General features: G+C 50.8%; 7 protein-coding genes across 9 annotated transcripts; 3 read left to right on the plus strand and 4 right to left on the minus strand.

The window, feature by feature from the left end:
- The first annotated feature begins 267 nt into the window (after positions 1–267).
- On the plus strand, positions 268–1,898 carry FOXG_08737 (uncharacterized protein). The gene has a single exon (XM_018387761.1). The coding sequence runs from the start codon at positions 287–289 to the stop codon at positions 1,820–1,822; it is 1,536 nt and encodes a 511-aa protein (XP_018245672.1). The 5' UTR covers positions 268–286; the 3' UTR covers positions 1,823–1,898.
- Positions 1,899–1,948: 50 nt separating this feature from the next.
- Positions 1,949–2,611, minus strand: FOXG_08738 (uncharacterized protein; the record flags this gene model as incomplete). The annotated part of the gene is made up of 1 exon (XM_018387762.1): positions 1,949–2,611. The coding sequence occupies one exon, from the start codon at positions 2,609–2,611 to the stop codon at positions 1,949–1,951; it is 663 nt and encodes a 220-aa protein (XP_018245673.1).
- Positions 2,612–4,342: 1,731 nt separating this feature from the next.
- Positions 4,343–7,310, plus strand: FOXG_08739 (uncharacterized protein). Its single transcript, XM_018387763.1, has one exon. It carries the CDS (start codon positions 4,545–4,547, stop codon positions 7,131–7,133), a length of 2,589 nt encoding a protein of 862 aa, XP_018245674.1. The 5' UTR covers positions 4,343–4,544; the 3' UTR covers positions 7,134–7,310.
- Positions 7,264–10,851, minus strand: FOXG_08740 (uncharacterized protein). Of its 3 annotated transcripts, XM_018387764.1 has the most exons (3): positions 8,710–10,851; positions 8,370–8,654; positions 7,264–8,301 (listed from the first exon to the last, which is right to left on the minus strand). In XM_018387764.1, the coding sequence occupies exons 1-3, from the start codon at positions 9,474–9,476 to the stop codon at positions 8,181–8,183; spliced, it is 1,173 nt and encodes a 390-aa protein (XP_018245675.1). In that variant the 5' UTR covers positions 9,477–10,851; the 3' UTR covers positions 7,264–8,180. The 3 variants fall into 3 exon arrangements, with proteins under 3 accessions (XP_018245675.1, XP_018245677.1, XP_018245676.1); XM_018387766.1 differs by having other exon boundaries at positions 8,370–10,851; XM_018387765.1 differs by having other exon boundaries at positions 7,264–8,654; positions 8,710–10,675.
- FOXG_19871 (uncharacterized protein) lies at positions 8,424–15,547 on the plus strand. The gene is made up of 2 exons (XM_018400153.1): positions 8,424–12,081; positions 12,157–15,547. The coding sequence occupies exons 1-2, from the start codon at positions 9,654–9,656 to the stop codon at positions 12,543–12,545; spliced, it is 2,817 nt and encodes a 938-aa protein (XP_018245678.1). The 5' UTR covers positions 8,424–9,653; the 3' UTR covers positions 12,546–15,547.
- Positions 14,280–14,615, minus strand: FOXG_19872 (uncharacterized protein; the record flags this gene model as incomplete). The annotated part of the gene is made up of 1 exon (XM_018400154.1): positions 14,280–14,615. The coding sequence occupies one exon, from the start codon at positions 14,613–14,615 to the stop codon at positions 14,280–14,282; it is 336 nt and encodes a 111-aa protein (XP_018245679.1).
- On the minus strand, positions 14,986–15,495 carry FOXG_19873 (uncharacterized protein; the record flags this gene model as incomplete). Its single annotated transcript, XM_018400155.1, has 1 exon — positions 14,986–15,495. The coding sequence occupies one exon, from the start codon at positions 15,493–15,495 to the stop codon at positions 14,986–14,988; it is 510 nt and encodes a 169-aa protein (XP_018245680.1).
- Positions 15,548–15,578: the final 31 nt, after the last annotated feature.

The following is a 15,578-nucleotide window of genomic DNA, read 5'->3' on the forward strand; positions in this document are numbered from 1 at the left end:
AGCGGGCTTCCCCGCAAACTTGCTTGGGGAAGTGTACGCAACATGATAGCTTATCTTGAGCTGAGGCACTTCACCCTTGAGTCTGGGCCTTGTCGAACATTTGACTGGATGATCAAGTGATAGAAAGCACTGTGTCCATTTTATACAGGAAGAGCAAGCCATTGACCCTCTCTCTCTTACAAACACGCACACGACTTCAGATAATCCCTGGCATATCTCACGACAATCCAATACAGCATCGTAGCACGCCTTAATTCAGCCAATTGGCCCAGACAGGCAATTCAACATGGCCACAAGTCTCCAACGGCCCAAGTTGCGTGCCAAGACGGGCTGTCTTCCATGCCGACGACAGCGCATCAAGTGCGATGAGCGAACTCCCGTCTGCCGAGCGTGTTATGCCTCACGTGTCCCGCGCGATTGCCAGTGGCCTATGGACAAAGACCTTGTCGACCGCCGCTTCCGATCATGCAAGCTTCGCGAGGTGTCGAAGTCGAAAGTGGCCAAAAGTCATCGTCATCATCAATCGGTCCCCTCGGCCTTTTTGGCGATATCACCATCGCCGCAGCTTCTGCTAGCCGACTGTGTCATGGCTCGTAAACGGGAACGAGGTGACATCGAATGGACACTGTTCCGCGAGTTCGGCCGTCGGGGAACCTCACTTCTTTTACTACCACATTGCAGTTCTGTCTTCTATAAGGCATGGCATGGTGCTATACGGGGCATCATGGTATCGCGCAAGAGTCTGTCCCCTGCTCTCATGGCGTGTGCCACATCCTTCGTTTCCGTCAGAGGAGGGCCACCGGGCATGTGCCATATTTCTCATCAATACTATACCGACTCCCTGGCCAGTCTAGCAGGCTCACTCTGTCAAGACTCGCCAGAGAAGGACGATGATGTACTTGTCACCATTGTGCTTCTGTACGCATTCAACATCATATCCGGCTCCTCGTCGTGGGACGATCAACCTCAACACGTCAGTGCTGCCATCAAGATCATCATTTCCCGAGTGCTAAACGCAACAAGCGCTGATCTTTCGGCTTTTCTCCGTCTGGCACTTGAGAGTGTCCTGTACCAAGTTTTCCTGTTGAACAACGGTCTTTGGTCCAGCGCGACTAGCTACATATCCCTCCAGCCGCTGAACTCGGAGTTTTGGGCTCGCTCTGAGAGGCTCTTAAAACATCCTGACAATATGGACTTTGCCCTGTTGAGCCTCAATAGCCCCGTTCTTGGTATGCCATTGGCCGTGATGCGACTCGCCACGTTTCTCGGCCAGCTTTGCCTCGGAAGAGAATCAGCAAACATTGAACATCTAGTAAATCTGCAGACCGAGGTCAGAGCCTGGGAAGGCTTTGCCCTGCAGGCTGTTGAACAGACCAATGCATCCGATACGCTAAACAGAGACGCCAACTGCTTATACGCCATGATCGCTTCTATTCTCATGCAGCATCTCATTACCTTTGGCCCAAACGCGGGACTGCCCAAGGTGTCTCCCACAGACAGTTGGCAAACTTGTGTGGCGCTCCATATTCTGTCCAGACGTGCTGGTGATCATCGCTGGTCCGAGTGTTTCATCGGAACCTGGCCTGTATACGCTCTTGGGTTCTTGCTATCTGAACGTGAGGACAGAGATATTGTGCGCTGCGACATGCAAAGTCGGCGGGAGCTCACAGGCTTCTGGATAGTCAAGCGCTTCCAAGAAGACTTGGAGAGGTCTTGGGCTGGACTTGAGCCAGACTCACCATCGGCATTCGTCAACTACAATATCCCAGACACACGTATTTCTGCTGCCTTTCAGCCTCCCATCCCTATTATAGCGTTATGAGGTAAAGGCGCAATGAAGGGTGCCTGAGAACCAAGTGAAAGGGATAAGTTCCGGCTACATATCCTTTTGTAGAAAGCTCGCCTATTTATCTAGATTTATATGAGCCTTGACTAAGTTTAAGAGGGTTTAGAAAAGAATATATAAGAAAGGTAAAGGTTTAAAAAAAACAGTGTGAAATGATTCGCGGGCCATCCTAAGTTCACTCCATGGTATGTTGGACCACACCTCAAAGTCCGCTGGCTTCGGAAGATTCATGCGAACGTAAACGTCAGACACGACCGGGTCATTGTCTATACTATAACGACGTAGGGATTCGCATGTGCCCCGCTGCGGAATCTCACTGCCAAGTTCATGACACTTGGAAAAAGCGACCAGATTCCAGCCGTAGGGTGTCGCCTCAGCCTCATCCCCCCGATCATCGTACCAGTCATCCCATAAATCCAAGGGTTCGTTGCCGTAGGCGTACTCTCTCTTGTTCTCGAAACGCCAGGTCTCGGTTGCGTGGCCAGCTGTGCCAGATACTTGCCAGTACCAAAGATCGCCCTGGGCATCTCGTCCCCAGTCCCACCGTGGAGAGTTTTCGATTCTGAGAAGAGATTCGTCTTGTTGTCTGTCGTAGAAAGGCTGCATGTCAATATTGAAATCGGAGTCTTCGTCTTCATCGGGGACGTCTGGTCTTTCTGGCAGTTCTCTTTCAGTAGCGAACTTCTTTGAGCTTTCCATCTCCATCTCTCCAGGGGCCCATTTCTGAGTCCCACGTACGCTGGCCTTAGGCAGTCCAGGAGTCATCATTGGGCGGCTCTCGTTTCTCAAAAGGATCGTCGATCTCTTCATCTGTGACAGGGTCGTAAAAACTTTCATTTAGATCAACCCGTAAACCCATCTCGAAATGGTAGATCCTTCGAGGCCCAATACCATGCGCGATCCCATGTTCGTCTCTTCTTTCTAATTTAGCAGAATCCAACGCTTCGACATCCTTTAAATCATATCCTCTCTCCTTCCAAAGATTGTCTTGCGTAGCAGATATGAATACGATAGAAGAGAATGGGCGTGGTTGCGATAGCTAGTCGACGGCAGGTGAGTCTTAGTGGCTTGATATCTTGCCTTGCCAAGACAAGATCATCAAGTGAGAAGACCTCGGCGAGAAGCTCGCTAGGCAGGGTAATAAGACTCATGTGGGAGGCAAGAAAACTTCTAAATTTTATCCTAAGTGCTAAAAAAAAGACTTAGGTAGAATTAGTATATCTTAGCAGGGTTTTCAGACCAGCTAATCCTAATACCTTAGTTAAATATCAGGAGTTTTCTTGCTCCTAGGGGCTGCCTCGCAAAGAAGAGAAGGATGGGGTCGTGGACTTTGAGCCCATGTTCTAGTCGGGGCAGCAGGCACGTGTATGTCGTATCACGAATCCAATGGTGGCACAGGAAGGCTTGCAAGGCCCTGGATTTGAGGAAACTTACACGATTCATCATGAAATTCATCAACTAAACAAATGCTCAAAGACGACGATAGTAATTGTAATGCAAAATTCCTGTGGTACTATATCTGCACTGAAGATTTCTAGCCGTTTGACCCAGCCTGGACTAGTTTTGGACCTCAAGTTCGAATTAAGGAGACACGTTAAGTCTGTATATTAGTAAATTCTGGCCAACCCAAGCTCGTAGGAGGCAATGTTTTTAAAACTTTAACTGTAATATATCTCTTGAAATATCATAAGCTTTTATCATGACTCCATGAGTCCAGTGAAGCTGGTGAGGTGAGTCTTGGTTTTTCAAATCTCAATACTGAAAGGCTTCTTTACCAAGATGGATGTTTTATACGTCATAATAAGCTTCTAGAATTAAATGCTAAATACTCAGGTCTTGAAGTATTATGCCGAGCTTATGATCTTTAGCTTCTCTGGCCAAGATAAGTCTAGGGTGAGTCGACGTGTTATACACGCGGTTGACTACGTCACCCATTGCACAATATGACTGTCACACAACAGTTCATGAGACTGATAGGTATTTTCGCGAAATCTAGGCATCAGTAAAAGGGTAATAGAACATGGAAAGATGAAATACAACTTGGCATGGTAAACAGAGGAAAAATATTCACACTTCACATGCGACGTAAATGTGGCGTTGTATGTGCCAAGACTTTCATTTGCACAGCCACATGAAGAGACGCCACACGCCACACGTCAGCCAATTATCGAGGAGGCAATAAAACTCAAGAGAACTATCTCAAGTGATAGAAAGACTTTGGTAGAATTAATATTTACATTACCTAGACCTAGTAAAGGTTGAATGGGCCTTGGAATAAGCATTTTTAGTAAGCTGCCTCAAGGTCAGAACCTTTCTCTATACCATAGGACTTGAGACTTTATTAAGAGAAGGGTGAAAAAATAAACTGGTCAAAGATCAGACTAAGCTCATTATGATCTACCCTAAGATGTCTTAAGTTATTTTGTCACATAGGACTCGTAGGGGTCCTCAGTTTTCTTGCCCTGCCGTCTGTTGAGAGTGGCGCAGTAGGTATGACGCTAGCGCACGCTGGGCATCATCAGTGCCGCCTCCAGGCCTGAAAGACGCTTGGCAGCCGCGCAACCTTAACCATCCGGTCAGAGGCAGCCAAGAAAGAGCGAACCAAAGCCCGAGCGCCATAACTTATAAATGACGAAGCCTTTGGCTGGAAGGTTTCCCTTTTCAACCCCCTCTTATTCTGCTTCTGTTATACAAAAAAATGAAAATGCGCCCTTCGATTGAATCGTCGCTGGGCGATCAGGGCCTTGCAACTGAGCAACGAAGCCTGCTAGACCTTATCGACAAGCTCCAATTCGCACAACTCGATGATGTCAAACTGCCCCAAATCGTTGTCGTCGGCGATCAGTCCGCTGGTAAGAGCTCGGTTCTCGAGGCTCTCACCGGCACACCATTTCCTCGCGATGCCGGCGCCTGCACACGGTTTGCGACAGAGATTCGCATGCGACGAGCGAAGGAGACAAAACTAAAGGTTTCCATCATCCCCGACAAGACACGACCTTACAATGATCAAGCTCGCCTGCTGCAATGGGGCGGTGATGTCACCGGTGACACACCCTTTGATGCGATGATGCGTGATGCTACAGAGTTGATCGCTCCCAAGAGCATTCCTGGTCGCTTCGCCGCTCGCGATATTCTCGTCGTCGAGAAGGAGGGCCCCGACATGCCACTTTTGACTCTGGTCGATCTTCCCGGTCTTGTTCGTGTCGCCAACCGCGATCAATCCGAGTCTGACATCCAAACCATCGAAGCCCTCTCCGATCGATACATGAAGAGCTCTCGAACTATTATTCTTGCTGTTATCGGCGGAAACAACGATTATGTTCAGGCTCCTATCCTCAAGAAGGCCCGCCACTTTGATCCCAAGGGATCACGCACGATCGGTGTCCTCACCAAGCCCGATATGACCGAGCGTATCGGCCTTGAAGACAAGTTCATCGAACTTGTTACCAACAAGGACCAAGAGAACAACTTCAAGCTCGGCTGGTATGTCCTGCTCAACCCTGGACCAGGCGAGCAATGGCAGACTCCTGAGGACCGCGCCAACCGAGAAGCCGAGTTCTTCTCTCGTGGAAAATGGGCAACCCTCCCACCAGAGATGTGGGGTATCGGTGCTCTTCGCGCCAAACTGAGTACTCAGCTTCAGCGCCATATCGGCAAGCATGTCAAGACTCTTCGCCGCCAGATCCAGCAAGCTTTGGAAGGCTGCGAGAGCCAGCTCAAGGCCATGGGTGTTGGCAAAGATACCCCAGAGGAGATGCGTTTCCAGATGGGCGAGCTCTTCACAGCATCCAACAACCTCGTCACTCCTGCGGTGAACGGTAACTACAAGAACCCGTTCGGTGAGCGATTCTTTGCTAGACAGTCAAGCCCCAAGGGTACCCCATCACAGAAGCTCCGAGCTCGCATTCGTGACGAGAGTGAGCGCTTCGCTCGAAGGTTCCGACAACACGGTCGTAAGGTTACGTTCCAGAAGACCCAGCCTCCTGTCGCAAATGGTGTCAATGGTACGAATGGCGCTGCCGAAGGCAATGGCCTTCCCACTCCAGGCACCGTTGGAGACCGCTCAAAGAAGGACTTTGCCGAGTTTGAAGTTGAGCCTCTTCTCCGACAGATCCGGGGTAACGAACTTCCTCTCGACTCCAACCCTCGAGCCCCTTATATCCTCTTCCAGGACTACTCCAGAAACTGGCCTGTGCTTGCACAAGAATACAAGGACAACGTCGGTGTTATCTGCAACGAGTTTCTTGCGGATGTTATTGATCACGTCTGGCCCATGCGCATGCGCGACCCTCTTCGCATGCACTTCCTCGAGCTCAGAATGAAGGATCTTGTCGAAAGCGCCGACACCGAGCTTGGACGTCTCACCGACGATATGGAACTCGAGATCCAGCCTTTCGACCCCGAGTATGAGGAGCGTCTTCGAAAGTGGCGTGCCGAAGCTACTGAGAACGGCGGAACCTACACAGAGGCCGAAGAGGTCTTGGAGAAAATGCTTATTTACTACGACCTTACTGCACGCATCTTTACACGTAACGTCATCACTCAGGTCGTCGAGCGACATCTTCTGCTTGGCATGCTGCGACTGTTTAATCCTATTGAGATTCTTCGCATGCCTGATACCACCATTGAGGCTATTGCTGCCGAGAACAAGGAAACCCGTGACCGCCGCAAGGCTCTCCAACTCCAGAAGAAGGCCATTGAAGAAGCTAGAAACATCTGCGCCAGCCTTGCTATGCGAAGTGAATTACGAGCCTACGAGGATGACGATGACGATGCAGAAACGGATGACGAAGAGCAGACGCCTCGAGAGGTAAGCCGTCGCCAGGTTGGAGCGCCTCAGATGGTGTACCCCAGAACGGTGCACCTCAAGGCGGTCTTCTCCAGGCACAACCGGCCCCTCAATCAAGCCGTAACGACTCCACCCGACGAAACCGCGATAGTCGGGACGAGCGTACTGAACGCGAGAACAGCGAGCAGCCGACCTCCCGTCCCGACTCAGGATTCCTGCCAGAGCGGCCCTTACCAGGCCAACCGAGACTGGGAGCCAGTTTATCATCCTCAGCAACAGGCATCTGCACCAGGCCATGCTCCCCCACCGCCTCCTCCTCGTCCCTCAAAGGTAGGCCTTGGAGAGACCGAGTCTTACTATGACAATGCCCGTCGCCAGGACTCCTACACTGAGAGTCCCGGCCGAGGCGACGGTCGCCGAGAGGGCGCGCGGCATAGACTTGTGAAACGCTATGCGAATGGGAAATTAAAGACTTTACTACTAGAAAAGATGAAATAGATGATGCGCGGCGTTGGGAAGGGACTCGTGATATCCTTATGTAACGATGCGTTTATGGTTGGGTTATTGTCAATGGGTTTCGATACATAGAATACCAAGAATGATTTATTTATACCCTAACCTCCATGACCCTAAACTTATGGTGTTCAACATAAATTGTGTAAAGATTCCCTAAGCCTGTACTCGATTCACTTAGCTAAAATAAGTTATGTAAATCTGTATATTATTAGATATTTATACTCAATTAGCATTTTTATTATTATTACAGTCTTATAATAGCTAGTAAGTATTTTAGCTATTACAAGACTCTAATAGAGATATAGGCACGCATATAATAGTCCTTGAGCATCCGGATAGAATCACTTCCGACACACATCACCCATTCGAGACGATAGAACCGCGACGATGCTTGGCCGTAGAGGACGACCAATAGTCTCATGACCAAGAAGTGCTTTGTCCTGTGCCGCTTCACTTCTTTACCAAGTTCACTGTTATATTGTTCCTGTGCGAAAGGGTGCTCGACCGTTATTAAAGACTCGGGTGGACATGGCAATGTGTGTGCTTGCTCCCCCTCGATATCATCGATAGTGAAGGTGGGAACGACAACGTCCATGTGTGTTTACTGCCTTGGCGGCCTAATCTCGACCGTCCTCGTTTGCAGTTTTCCTTCCAATGGCCTGTCCCAATCGCACCGTTCCAAGGTGGACGTCGGATCGGGACGGCACAGCGGACGCGAAGTCATCTCGAAACAGCGAGGACGACGAGGTCAGCCTGTCGGTTTGGTCGTTGGCGGTCAGCGTCATGATGGATACCAAATGTCAACAAAATCTTTTCCTTGTTACGTTTTGGCGTGCGATTGACATGTGCCGGATGAGATGTGCCGTCTGCAAGTGATGTTATTTGTGTAGGGGTACTGACGGGCTTGTTGTCTTGTCTCATGGTCGATTCAATATGCCTGCGCCTTTCCATTGTTCCAACATATACGTCTCCGTAGAGCTTGTGGCTGCCGAACCTTGGCTCGTGGACAGAAGGATATATACCTGACTTTCATGTTGATCCATCGAGACCTTTGAAGGAGGCATACACTTGCAAAGCACCTTCAATACTTTGCACCAACCCAAAGAATATTGTCAACACAAGAACGAGGACGGCTACCCAGAATGTGTACCTGTTGATGAGACCAGTATTAGCGGATGACAACGTGCGTTGGGAAGATTTGCTATCGAGGAGCGGTACCATTGGACGCCGTTCCGCCTATCATGCCACCATTGCGATAGCGATTTCGGCTGTGCTTCGTCAAAGACCTGCTTTAACACGACAAGACGATCATTCCAAAATCTAAACCTTTCAGTTTGCCGATGGTCCGTCTTTAGTTGTCCACACTGGATGGCTCGCTTGTCAAGGCCCGCGTCGGACAGCTTGGAGAACCACTTCCTTGTTTCCACGTCTGAGGATGGGAAGAGGAGTGCTAATGTCTGCAACGTCTCTTCCGCGAGACCTTTGGGTAGTAGGGAGTCGGCACTGCCACGATAAGTCAGCGGACTCACACATTGAGTGGTCGTGGAGAATTGTGAACCTCTGCTGTTGGACATATAGGAACGAAGCATGATGGAAGACGTGCACACGTCGATCGTCATCGGTCAATCGGAGATGGTCCACCAAGTTATCAGTCCAAACGATATCCAGCCCTGCGATACGGCACAGGTTGCGCGCAGTGAATATCTTCTCCATCTTAACATTCTCCTTGGCCAGCTGGGCAGCTCCAGGATCAAAGTAGGCTGACACAAAGCTCTCCAGGGACCCATGACTCCAACGGAGATGGCTTCTGCCAGAGAAGCCGTACGCGAAGCTGCAGAAGCTCATCATCAAAAGCAGACTGGCGGCCAAATCTATCGAGTTGTCGAGCATCTCGTCTTCGTTGTCGTGAAGCGCTGTGAGTTTCTCCCGCAGCTCCTCCTTGATGTCATGGCGCAGCATCCCGCTTTTGAGTTTGCGAATGCAGTCGACCACATCACGGTGCGATCGCAGAGCCACGTATCGTCCTCCGTTGTGGAGAGCCCTGGCGCATTCTTTGTTGTAGTATGTCCAAAAGGATTGCAGGTCAAAGTCCACGCTGTTGAGCCGCGGATCCTGGTACCGGGAGGCCCAGCACTCGTTGGCTATCGTTGTTTTGGTAAGTTGCGGCAGCGGGAGATCCAGCAGGCTCAAATCGAGCTCCGTCTTGTCTGCCATGATCGCAGTTTCAGTCGTCTTCTGGTCTGTTTGGTTCACACGAAAGTTTAGGCTCCAGCGACGCTGACGGACGATAAGGCGGGTGAGGTAGCCAGCCCTGTTCGGATGCATGAGACTGCGTCTGCCATTGGCGGATGCTCCGCCTCATCAGCGCGACGAGCCTCTGCACACAGCCCCCAAATAACTGCGGCTGAATCCTGTTCATCAGTGTCGAGAGTCACATTTCTCATGACTTGAGAAACCATATTCCTCATGAATTGAAAAAGACATCATGAAATACGTTGAACTATGCCGCTGGAAATCGTAACATCCCCTCTGCGATCCTGGGAGAGCGGCATCGCCATACTTAGTGGCAGGTCGGCAACGAGGCCTCTCGCATGGCCTGAACCAGAGCTGTCTGTCGGCCGCTACATAGGCAGGGTCGGCAAGGAGCTATGCTGGGTGGCCAAAGGCCCGGCGAGAGACGCATTTGCGGCGCTGGCTCCAAAGATTAAAGCCTACCTCGAGAGGTCGGTCGAGCCAGTATCGAGCTGGGTTACATGGTCTATCTATATGTTCGGTAAGTCGGCAAACAGTGCCAGCCCAGCCATCCTGTTTTGCTGCGAAGTCGTTGCGCATCGCAAACAGGTGAGAAATGCAATTAAAGACAGCGGCATTCTCGACGAGTTCCCCGGTGTGAAGACGGCCCACATGCCTCGACCGCCCGACTTCAATCAGCTCGTTCAATTGGCAGACGATGGCACGACGTTGTCATCTGATCATCGAGCTGTCCTTGCGTCCCTTGCGAGCAACCCATGCGGGATGCCGTTGTTTGTTGAACGAAGCATAGACGACGGAACTTGTTACAAACAAGCTACCGTCGGTGGCATCATCCAGCTGTCGGACAAATTCTACTACACCACAGCAGGTCATGTGCTCAGCACCGACACGGCCCCGAGCTACACGGAGGGCGAAGTCGGCGACGACGAATTTGAGATTGACGACGACGACGACGATGAGGAGGTGAACAAAGTGGACGAAGTGGCATCGACGGCTTATGAGAAAATGTGGTTGGCACAAGCTAACGACGCCGCCATGAGCCCGCGGTACGCAAGTTCGACTGAGAGCAAGATGCTCCAGCCACCATTCTCGCCGAGCATACAAGATATGCAAGCAACACAGGAGGGGTCGAAATGCAAGAGCCGTCGGGTTCACGAGAAAGGACCTTTACTGAACACTTTCCCGCCTCCACAGCGTCTAGGACACGTCTATCTGTCCTCTCTCGACGAGCCACAGTCTGGTCTCGACTACGCCCTGATCGAGGTGACCAGGCCCATCCACTGCACAGCCAACAAAATCGCCCCTCCCTCCTTTTCTGCAAAGGGCGAGGCTAAGATCCAGCGCGTCGTCACAGACGGCCCCAAGGACGTTAAGATCCTGAGCTCCACCTCGAGAGGAACACTTACAGGAGTCATGTCAGGCACTCCCCTGTACGCCTGCCTCCCCAACAGCAGTCTGTACCAGGACGTCTACAACGTCCTCTTGGACTCGCGGCTAGAAGCCGGGGACTGTGGCTCCTGGATCATTGACGCCGAGTCTGGGAACTTGTATGGACATATTGTGGCCGGGTCCCCGGATTCGGGTGCTGCAATTGTGATGCCATTTGCACGCGTATTCGAAGACATAGAAGCGCGAGTAAAGCATCACCCTCATCTGCCCCTCACCGGGGGCGCATCGCTATACAACTTTGATGAAAAACTAGACCTTGCTACGCATCTGCAACATACAAAGTCCGCCACGGCATCCTCTTCTAAACCACCATCGGAGTACAGCCAAGAGTGGATCCGCGATATGGGAAGCCGATTTGCGAGCCAGTGGCGGATCAAACTACTGGATGAACTGAAACTATCACGGACTGGCCGCCAAGCTACTATTGAACAAGCAGTTTCGTCTACTGAGGATGAATCAACTCCGCCCTACAGTCCGCCTGGAGAGGAAGAGTCGGCTCCGCGGTACACTGCAACTGACACTGGAAAAGCATTGCTGCCGTCCCAAAATCGGAGACTAGTGCGAACGCCGCTGTTCCCCCAGCTTCCGAATGTAAACGACCGGAAGTCCCAGAAGTTCCGCAACCTTCTGATATCCCTCTCCTTGACGCCAACGAAGTACGAGAACCCAGGATTACTCGACGATGCTCTGACCAGCATCCCGTTAGAGAGACTCTACAGCGAAGCTGAAGAAGAGAGCATGATATTCCAGGCCCAAGCAGAATCATGTGGCGATGGACGGCGGCCTGAGTGGGGCTACAGTGACTGCATCATCCGGGCAATGATGCGGTGGTTCAATCGCTCGTTTTTCACTTTCGTGACCAATCCACCATGTTCGAAATGTTTGTCTCCAACCATTCATCTAGGGTTCACTGCGCCAAGCCCGGAAGAGTCAGCTTGCGAGGCTTTGCGTGTCGAGCTCTACAGATGCTCAAGGGAAGACTGCCTAGCATACGAGCGATTCCCCCGATATGGAGACGCTTGGAGACTACTTCAGACCAGAAGAGGGCGATCTGGCGAGTGGGTGAACTGCTTTACGATGCTCTGCCGGGCCATGGGCGCCAGGGCACGGTGGGTATGGAACAGCGAGGACCACGTGTGGACCGAGGTGTACTCGGAACACAGGAAGAGATGGGTTCACATTGATCCATGCGAGGAAGTTTTTGATCACCCAACCCTATACAGCGAAGGTAAGTCATTGCACTCGAGATCCTCCCAAGCATTGCCTGCCCTCTCAAGACACAGCACTGACATTTCGTAATTAGGCTGGGGGAAGAAAATGGCATATGCTATAGCCTTCTCTATTGAAGGCGCTACGGATGTCACGCGACGATATGTTCGCAAGGCGGAGCATGCGGCGGAGCGAAACCGTTGTCCAGAAGCCGTCCTGCTGTACATCATGGATGAAATCAAAAGCCTCCGCCGCCAAAATATGAGTAAGGAGGGGAAAGTCCGACTGGAAGAGGAGGACAAATGCGAACAGCGGGAACTCAACGCCTATGTTGTTTCAAGTGTCACCGCCGACTTCATGGCCACGGGATGGGCTCATGGTGAGGATTCGTCACAATTGCTCAAGTCGCTGGGAGAGACGGCCAAGCACAGTCAGAAGCAGGGGAGCGGAGGAGTGGAAGAGGGACCTTTGGTTATCCCTTAGGTCGACAAATGCTCAAGTACGCTGTATTGACATGGGATACCACGTCTTTGTACGAGCTGAGGGGGGGGGGTTGCCATTCAGGAGCATATCGTGAGATATACTTATCTAAAAGATTATTCTGAAGACTTCGTAGAGCTCTTGCAAAACTCGGGCCCAGCTTGCTCCTCCTCAAGTATTTTTCAACCAGGCCTAAAGAGCACACGTGTTTCGAAACACGACATTCGAGGATTCTCTTCAGAACTGATCATCAAACCATGCGCTTGATCGCGGCATCTGAAACCCCTCTTATAACAATCACCGCAAAGGCAGCTAAGGCACTCTTGACAGGAGTAATAGACAGAGCTGCCCGAGATGCTTAATGTACAAGCGTCACACCGGACGGATGTAGCATCGAAAACTGGGTATTTTGCTAGGTCATCGTCCTGAGGAGGGCCCTCACGCAATTTGGTATGCTGAGATACCAGCTTGAACATCTGAGGTTTACCAGTACGGAACACCCACCACAATAGACTGCGGCCTACATGGAATTGCTCTTGAGTTCTAGTACTGGCAGCAATGAGAGGTTCTCCAACTTTGCAGTGTCCATTAGCTATTGCAGCTGACAACGCCGTAGAGCCGTAATAGCTTCTGGCTTTTTAAGATCAAAACGTCTTAGGGAAAGCAGATACTGCACAGCAGGCAGCCGCCCACTACGAGAAGCCAAGAAAAGAGCTGTACGACCGAAATTGTCCGTTTCAGTCATATCAAGACGTGAAGACCTGAGGAGAAGTTTGACGATGTCGATGTGACCTTCAGCTGAGGCGCATATAAACGGAGTCCATCCGTCTTTGCTTTGAGTTAAGAAGGCCGTATATCCGTAAATCGAGATCAAACCTAATTATTATGGCGTAACCGGCTTACCCATGACGACGAGATACCAAGACATCGGGACAAACGGCACAAAAGCATACGTGTTGGTAGCTACGGAGTACGATTTCCCCAATAAAAAACCATCGCAAACAGAACAAGCTGGATGGAACATAAAAATAGAAAAAGAAATGCAACTATTTCCTTGTTATTTCTCCGATTCAGTGGAGCTCACTCTCGTTCCTGGACCTGTCCCGTCGCCTCTGAAACCCCGGATTTTTACGTCACCTACGTCATATGGTGTTACATGTTGGACAAGGGGTAGCTCTTAAGGCCCGGGAATAAACAAAAAGCAGCTCCCGTCTTTCGATCACCTTCTGTATCTGTATCTTCATATTATCTCTTCGTACCTTGGTTTGTTCAAGTGAAAGCTTCTGAAATGGTGGGGAAACGTCAGTGGAATAATGAAGGCGCTCGCCATCGCGGCCGTCACGTCGGCGACAAAGCACACCATGATGAACACCCTCGCGATCTCGAAACAGGTCGATACTCTTACTACGATCCCAACAAGAAATCACGTCCTAAACCGCGTATAATGCAATTCCAAGATGCAGCGCGCACAGCTCTCGAAGATGCACGCCGCGGGGAGATCAAACGTGCACTACTCCACGGCATCGATCGTCAAGGGCTCGAGAAATACAGAAAATCAGAAGAGGAGCTCAAAGCGATGAAGAATAAAAAACTCCGCGCCTTTTACGAGCAGCAGAACGAGCGGCTTAATGATTGGCTCGAGGTAGACGCTGTGGTGATGGCGATAGCGGATGATGTACTAGAGAGCATGAATCCTGATCCGGACCATGATGGCGATCAGGAGAGATGTGGAGGAATTCAGCGTGTGGAGGGCAGGATTGGAGAGTTATTGCCTGAGGAGGAGAAGGAGAAGAGGAGGAAAGCTGCAAGAAAGGCGAATTTGGCTATCAATATCAACGTGATAGCTAATATTCTTCTTTTGGCGGGGAAAGCTTTTGCTGTGTTCACGACGGGGTCACTATCGCTCGTTGCGTCGCTTGTGGATTCAGCGCTGGATTTACTGTGTACGCTCATCGTGTGGTCGACGAGTAGACTTGTCTTGTGGCGGTTGCAGGCGATGCAGCGACGATTTCCCGTAGGACGAAGACGTTTGGAACCGCTGGGTATTCTGGTGTTTTCGATCATCATGGTCATTTCGTTTCTGCAGATTCTGCAGGAATCGTTCTCAAGATTGCTGAAGCACTCTGAGGCTGAGATTCTGAGCTGGGCTGCTATCGCGTCGTTGCTAGCGACGATTGTTCTCAAGGGAGCTATTGGGCTGGGATGTCGACCTATCAAGTCAAGTCAGGTACAAGCTCTTGTGCAGGATTGCAAAACGGATGTTATTTTCAACACGCTCTCGCTTCTCTTTCCACTGATCGGATACCGCGCCAACGTATGGTGGCTCGACCCCGTCGGCGCTGGGTTGCTCTCCCTCTTTATCATCTACGACTGGGGTCATACATGTTTCGAGAATGTTGTCCGGCTCTCAGGCGAAGCAGCAGACGACCACACGCTCAAGAAGCTAATCTACCTCGCCTATCGCTTCGCGCCGGTAGTAGCGGGTTTCAAGAACGTCACGGCGTATCACGCGGGAGATGGAGTTTGGGTTGAGTTTGACGTGTTGCTGGATGAGAAGACGCCGCTGAATAGATCGCATGATATCGCGGAGACGCTGCAGTATTGTGCGGAGGGGTTGGGGGTTGTGGATAGGGCGTTTGTGACGACGGATTATGCGGCGAGTGGACCTTTGGGACATGCGCTCGATTCGGAGTGGAATCATTAGGTGGTGAAAGGAAGGGGAGGGGGGAGAAATGGTATGAGGGAGGGGATTTGTATGATATAGGCGTGGAATATGGTGTTCGGGTGCTTGGCTTATGGCATAGATTGCGAATGGGCTTGGTTGTGGACTTGGCGGGGTGAGATAGGTCGAGATGCCTTCACATTTATGATGGGGTAGGATGAACATGAGCATAGGCATAGGCATAAGCGATTTGAAACGATAAATTGATGTGTACATAGAAGCAATAGACATACTAGTGATCAAACATTCCTAGACTCGATTATAAAATGGTGACAATATCCAGTTCCTTCACTGCCATTGCCAAGTCTCCATGG

The sequence above is a fragment of the Fusarium oxysporum genome, chromosome 2 (assembly GCF_000149955.1).
Source record: "Fusarium oxysporum f. sp. lycopersici 4287 chromosome 2, whole genome shotgun sequence".
NCBI lineage: Eukaryota > Fungi > Ascomycota > Sordariomycetes > Hypocreales > Nectriaceae > Fusarium > Fusarium oxysporum.